The sequence below is a fragment of the Enhydra lutris genome, unplaced genomic scaffold, assembly GCF_002288905.1.
Source record: "Enhydra lutris kenyoni isolate GAN:26980312 unplaced genomic scaffold, ASM228890v2 scaffoldscaffold26, whole genome shotgun sequence".
Taxonomy (NCBI): domain Eukaryota; kingdom Metazoa; phylum Chordata; class Mammalia; order Carnivora; family Mustelidae; genus Enhydra; species Enhydra lutris.
In genome coordinates, this window is record NW_019154110.1 from 22,963,391 (window position 1) to 22,970,250 (window position 6,860).

The following is a 6,860-nucleotide window of genomic DNA, read 5'->3' on the forward strand; positions in this document are numbered from 1 at the left end:
CTGCTGGGGCTGGGGGAGCCAACAGGAATTTGGGGGAAGTTGTTTTTTTTTTAAAGATTACTTATTTATTTATTTGATCGGCAGAGATTACAAGTAGGCAGAGAGGCAGGCAGAGAGAGAGAGAGGAGGAAGCAGGCTCCCTGCTGAGCAGAGAGCCTGAGGTGGCGCTCCATCCCAGGACCCCAAGATCATGACCTGAGCCGAAGGCAGAGGCTTTAACCCACTGAGCCACCCAGGCACCCCTTGGGGGAAGTTTTAATCTTTCTGCTACACAAGGGAAGGGAGCAAGACTCAGGGATGCATTAGGGATTATAGTGACTTTGGAGAGCTGAGGCTAAAGCTATCCCTGTAATCAACAATATCCTTAAGACACTTTTCCCCCAACCCTTCGCATCTTTGTCATTAAAAATCGACTATTGGTGACTTCAGTTGTGACTAGGGAGAACGCATTTCCCCAACTCCCAAGCAGATTTCTGTTCTTTCATTATACTAGTTTACAGGGCGCCTGGGGGGCTCAGTCGATTAAGCATCTGACTCTTGATTTCAGCTCAGGTCATGGTATTGGGGTTGTGAGGTCGAGCCCTGAGTCAGGCTCCACACAGGTAGTAGTGCCTGCTTAAGATTCTCTTTCTTCCCCTCTCCCTTTGCCCCTCCCCCCCTCTAAAAACAGACAAACAAACAAACTGGTTTGGAATTCACTTCTTCATTTATTTATTTTTTTAAAAGATTTTATTTATTTATTTGACAGAGATCACAAGTAGACAGACAGGCAGGCAGAGAGAGAGAGGGAAGCAGGCTCCCCGCTGAGCAGAGAGCCAGATGTGGGGCTCCATCCCAGGACCCCGAGATCATGACCTAAGCCGAAGGCAGAGGCCTAAACCACTGAGCCACCCAGACACCCCCACTTCTTCATTTAGACCTCAAATCGCTGCCTTAATTGGAAAAGCAACGGAGGAGGCGAGTGGGTTCTTTCTAGGTTGAGGGAAGGGTAGACAGTGAGGAAATCTCAAGTCTCTGAGAGACAGCACAGTCAGGTCAGACACAGGCCTTCATCAGATTTGGGGCTAGAAGAGAATCCCTAACCCTAAATAAATTCTTCTTCTCCAAAAGCCTCCATGGAGAATATCTTAAAGTGAGAGGAAAAAGTTAGAAACATCTACAAACCCCAAAAGGGGAACTAGAAAGAAATACGCTTTTTCTCACCTCCATGTTCCTTTTCTCTTCAATGCCTCTGCAGGCCGGCCCTACCCCTATCTCAACTCTCCTTCCCTTTGTCTGCCCTCATCCCTTTGGCAGTGAACATTCTCTCCCCCTCCCCCATTGCATCTCCCTTAAAGAAGTTACCAGCTGGTCCCCCTTCCCCCACCAACTTGTTCTGGTCCCAAGCAGAGTACTGGTGGGGAGGGAAAGGGGCGAGGGGCCTGGGAAAAGCTTTGATAGTTGGGGGGCTAAGCTAGGCTCGATGTTATTAACAGAAGAGAAAGGCTGTGTGATTCTGGTAATAAAGATGGAAAGCCGGAGAAGTGACTCTAAAGGACAGGCAAAATGACGGGGAAATGGGAAACAGAAATAGGGAGAGACACAGGGAGTGGGGGTGTGTGGCTTTGGGGTTTTTGCAAAGGAGGAGGACTCACTATGCCCTTGTAGGGGGTGGGGAAACCTGAGAAGCTTTGAGAGTCCTTCTGGGGGACCTGTCCCACCTGCTTGCTTCCCTTCCTCTCCTGAGTTCAGTTGTTTACAGAGATCCCTCCCTGAACTCTTGCCCTCCTGGACTTGCCCTAGCCCCAGCCCCAGGCTTCCAGTCAGGCAGACACCCTGACAGGTTACAAATGAGCGTGGGTGTTGGATTGCGCCAAGCTCTTGTCCTCAGAGTCTGGAGGAGGAGAATCAATGGGCTCTACCTAAGAGCTTCTCTTCCAGCCCCATCCAGGTCTGAAGAGAGAGAAGGACGCACTTCCTGTTCCCCGCCCCTTTCCCCAACCCTAACTCAACAAACACACAGGGCAGAGAGGGGTGAGGCTCCACTCCTGAACCTTAGGACCTCTAACTGGATTCTCCCATTCTCCAAGCAAGCTCCCTTAATTTATTCTAGAAAGTTCGTTGAAAATTTGACCAATCTTGAAGACACAACTGGTATTGGGTTTATGAATTTGAGGCTTAGGATTTTTTTGGGGGGTGGGGAGAGTAGGGGAAAGAGATGGAAGGTGGTGAGGGAGAAAGGGGTAAGAGGCAGCCAGGGAAATACAGGGACTCCACTAGTTTTACTTATTTTTTTACTTAAAAATTTTTAAATTTAAATTCCATTTAGTTAACATGCAGTATATTCTTGGTTTCAGAATATAGTGATTCATCAGTTGTTTACAACACCCAGCGCTCATTAAATCAAGTGCCCTCCTTAGTGCCTGTCACCCCCTCACCCCATCCCCCAACCCCTTCCCTCCAAGAACCCTCAGTTCGCTTCCTAGAGTTAGCTCCACTAGTTTTACACACTTGAGAAAGAGAATAAGATCTCCCTCTTCTTCGCCTGTAAACATAACCCAGCTCGGTGCCCGCTGTGGCTCTCTGGAGAGATACAAGGAGTTATTTGCGTCTGAGTGAGCGAGCCAGCTACTCTGGATGGCTAGAGAGAGGATAAATACATGGAGAGATGAGGTGATGGATAGGTAGGGAGCGAATATAAATATGGAGAGAGACGGACGAATGGAGAGATGGATTGGGACAGAGAATATACAGCGAGGCTGAGGGAGAGAAATGGATGTGTGAATGAGGAGAGAGCGTTTATGTGGAGAGCTGGAGAGAGAAATGGGGCGTTTCTCATCCTCCTCTCCACATTTCTGTCGTACTGCCTTGCTCCCTGAGATGCATTTCCCACCTCTCCGTTAATGAATTCTTCCTCTAGACTCTAGACCCTGGCCCACCCTTGGGTGTTTTGCACCCTCTTCCTTCACAGTTATCCATTTGGCCCGAGATAACACACCTTCCCCCACTGTTCTAGCCCATCACCCCAAGATAAATTGGGAAAAACAGACCAGGGGTGGGAGTTTTGGGCAAAGTAAGGAGGTTGGATTCCCCACCTCCCAGTCTACAGCCTTGGGGTGGGGGGGGAAGCTCCTTTGGGGGGTGGGAAGAGTGAGGGGCAGCTGGGTTGAATTTGTCCAAATCTAATAACCCAGGAGCCTATTGAAGGCCTTGGGGGTTGGGAGGGGAGGAAAGTCTTGAATATTCCTCTAACTTTTACCCCCTCTCCCTCTGGTCCCTTCTTTCCAAAAGTCTTTGAAGAAAGATGTTTTTGACGCTTCCACGTCGCTCTCAGATGGATGGGCTGCGGGTGATTGAAGTGTCTTTGTCATGCTAATGCTTGGGGGGTGATGGATGGGCGCTGGGGCTGCCAAACTCTGGCCCGCTGCGCCCATTGGCCTGGGAGAGATCACATGCGCCCCTCCACCCCCACTCCCTACCCCCTTCCTGGGGGAGCCCTGGCCCAAGCGAGATGTGCCGGGCCATGGATGCAGGCTTCAGCGCTGTGACATACTGCCGAAAGGTTGTAGGGCAAGAGGGTGTCTCCCCCAAACGGGCCGACCCTCCTGCGGCCTCCACGCATGGACTATAATAGGATGAACTCCTTCTTAGAGTACCCACTCTGTAACCGGGGACCCAGCGCCTACAGCGCCCACAGCGCCCACAGCGCCCCTACCTCCTTCCCCCCCAGCTCGGCTCCGGCTGTTGACAGCTACGCAGGCGAGACCCGCTATGGTGGGGGACTCCCCAGCCCCGCGCTCCAGCAGAACTCAGGCTATCCCACCCCGCAGCCACCTTCGGCGCTCGGGGTGCCCTTCCCCAGCTCCGCGACCTCGGGGTACGCCCCCGCGGCCTGCAGCCCCAGCTATGGGCCCTCTCAGTACTATCCTCTGGGCCAACCCGAAGGAGATGGAAGCTATTATCATCCGTCGATCTATGGGGCCCAGCTAGGGGGCCTGTCCGACGGCTATGGAACCGGTGGAGCGGGCCCGGGACCGTACCCTCCCCCGCAGCCCCCTTTCGGGAATGAGCAGACGGCGAGCTTTGCAACGGCCTATGCTGAGCTCCTCTCGGAGGACAAGGAATCGCCCTGCCCGTCAGAACCCAGCACCCCCACGGCCCGGACCTTCGACTGGATGAAGGTTAAGAGGAACCCCCCCAAGACAGGTAGGAGTCAGGCGTCGTCACCTCCTCTTCGGGGCTCAAAGACAGGAGGGTGCCCCGGGCCCGGGCTGGTAGGACAGGTGGAGCCGCCCCGGTGGGGGCAGGTGAGAGCACTTCGCCCCCGTCTCAGGTCAGCAGGGCTTTTCCCACCCAGGGAGTGCCCGGCTACCCTGCAGGGAAGTCTGCACACACCCCTGCTTCCTCATCTCTGTGCCCAACGTAGACTCTGCACCCCGTGCCGGGTGGGGGACGGAAGCGACGGGGAGGTCCGCCTGAATTTGGAGGTCACCTTGGGGGTGTCTGGAGATCCAAGGGCACGTTGAGAGCTAAGTTGGACAGACATTGGGGGTGCAGAGCTGGCCCGGGAGGAGGAGAGGGGCAGGGGGAGAGGGGCGAGAGAGCTGACGCGGCCCTTTCTCCCGCCCCGCCCCTAGCCAAGGTGTCGGAGCTGGGCCTGGGCGGGCCCGGCGGCCTCCGCACCAACTTCACCACGCGGCAGCTGACAGAGCTGGAGAAGGAGTTCCACTTCAACAAGTACCTGAGCCGCGCCCGGAGGGTGGAGATCGCCGCCACCCTGGAGCTCAACGAGACGCAGGTCAAGATTTGGTTTCAGAACCGGCGCATGAAGCAGAAGAAGCGCGAGCGGGAGGGAGGCCGGATGCCCCCAGCCCCTCCAGGCTGTCCCAGAGAGGCGACTGGAGACGCCTCCGACCAGTCGACGTGCACCTCCCCGGAGGCCTCGCCCAGCTCCATCACCTCCTGAACGAAACCTCCCCAACCGTCGGGGCTCCTCCGCTCTACCGAACCCAGGCGTGGGGCGACCCTCACCAAGGCTGGGCGCCAGGTTACAGCTGGGGAAAATAGGGAAACACTTTCCTCTGGTCTGGGCGGGGTGTTGCTGGCTGGGGACCCTATAGGACCCGAGACCTGGGAGACGCGACCATGCGGAACCTGTCAACTCTGGACAGAAAGACTTCCTTCTGCCTTTCATCTGGGGATCAGCACGTGGGTGGGGTAGGAGCAAGCGTCATCCTCCCGAATTCTCCTTTCCCTTCCAACTTCCTTGTATTCAGTTCAGTGCCTTTGAGCCGCGAGGACTCTTCTGCGCTGGGATCCCAACTCCCCCATTCTAGGCTGGCACAGGGGGAAGGCCTTGAAGTGTCTCTTGGGGGAGGCTTTTGGGTGCAGGCATAGGACCGATGCTTAATCTCTCCCGTCACCACAGACCTTACAATAACACCAGCTGCCTTGTGACAGACCAAAAAGCACCCCCCCCCCCACCTTCTCACCTCAGCCCCCACCTGGCACATTTGTATTGCACTAACGCAGCCTCCAGAGGTTGTTTTCTGAGACCTGCTTCCTCCCACCAGCGACCTCATCTCTAAGCCACCAAAGTGTTTTGGAACTTGGTACTCCGGAGTCTTCTGGAACGTTGTTCGAGGCCTGCCCCCAGCAAGCCTCTACCAGGAAGGCGCAGGCACGCCCCTGCTAGTTCCTCCCCTATTTATTGCCTCCTGGAAAACCCAGGACCCTCCTCCCCATCTCCACCTCTACCCCTGAGGCAGCCTGGGGAGGCCCAGGTGCAGTGAGAGCTCCTAGCAGCAGCAAGCCTTTCTCCGGACCTTAGAAACAGTGGAGGCACCACCTGAGTTTCTGGAAACCTGAGCCCCAAGCAAACTGGGTTCTCTCTGTACCTCCAGCTACCTCATTTCAATAAAGTCTGTGTTTTCCCCTCTTCCCGAACTGCTTCTCCTCTTCCGCCTTGGGTAGAGGAGGCTTCATACTCCAAGAGCCCTCGAGAGAGATGGGGGAAGTGTTGGTGAAAGCTTGTTGGGCTGGAAAGATTTGAGCTGTGAGATCTCAGCTGGATAAAGAGAAGGACTTACTGGGTGGGTCCCAAGCAGAACTGGGCCCCAGCCTCTAGGTCTGACAGGGGTCAGTCCTTGGGTCATTGGAGGAACCAGGAAAGAGAGAAGAAAAAAGATGGGGGAGGGGAAGGAAACGGTCCAGGTCCAGAGAGGGTCTTGAGAGGAAGGCAGGAAAAGAGAGAAACTGCTTGTTTGGAGAGAACAGAAAAGGTGTAAAACAGAGGAGGAAGTGTGGGGGAAGGCAACGGCCCTCTACCCCTCTCCCCTGCTTTCTCCCCGCAGGCCCAGAGCCAGGCCTGGCATACAGTGGGCCTTCAAGAAATGTTGATGGAGTGAACCGGGGGTCGGGAGGCTGTGGAATGTGCTCCAGCCCCTCCAACTCTCGCTCAGAAAATGTCAGAGGGTGGGTCCCTGACAAACTGCAGACTGGCACACAGGTCACCCCCCACCCCACCCCCGCCCGGCCCACTCCCGCCCCCATCGCAGAGCCCTTCCGCCAACGGGGGACCAGAACGTTGGGACAAGGGAAGCCAGAGTAGCAGGGAGACTAGCCCTAGCCAGCCGTCTCCAGAGGGCCATCCCGGGGCTCAAGGTGAACGTCCAGAGTCCCCGGGCGCTGGATGGCAGCGGGGAGGCGGCTGCCACGGGGCTGGATGGGGTGGGCTGGGTCGGGGAAGGCGGGCAGGTCGCCGGCCCAGCGTGCCCAGCTGGAGGACGGGGGAGGGCGGAGGGCCAGAGGGCCGGAGTAAACCCCAATCCCGCGCTGACCTTTTTACCTCCAAGCGCCTCTGGGTTTTCCAAACAAGCCAA

General features: G+C 55.9%; 1 protein-coding gene across 1 annotated transcript; it reads left to right on the top strand.

The window, feature by feature from the left end:
• The first annotated feature begins 3,599 nt into the window (after nucleotides 1-3,599).
• On the top strand, nucleotides 3,600-4,945 carry LOC111151678 (homeobox B1). Its single transcript, XM_022509812.1, has 2 exons — nucleotides 3,600-4,185; nucleotides 4,617-4,945. Exons 1-2 carry the CDS (start codon nucleotides 3,600-3,602, stop codon nucleotides 4,943-4,945), a joined length of 915 nt encoding a protein of 304 aa, XP_022365520.1.
• The last annotated feature ends 1,915 nt before the right edge of the window (nucleotides 4,946-6,860 follow it).

What these genes read in the sequence shown, in the direction of transcription:
- LOC111151678 (XM_022509812.1), top strand. Translation starts at nt 3,600, where the DNA reads ATGGACTATAATAGGATGAACTCCTTCTTAGAGTACCCACTCTGTAAC. An exon ending in GAGGAACCCCCCCAAGACAG is followed by an intron (nt 4,186 to 4,616) that starts GTAGGAGTCAGG and finishes CCCCGCCCCTAG; the next exon opens with CCAAGGTGTCGGAGCTGGGC.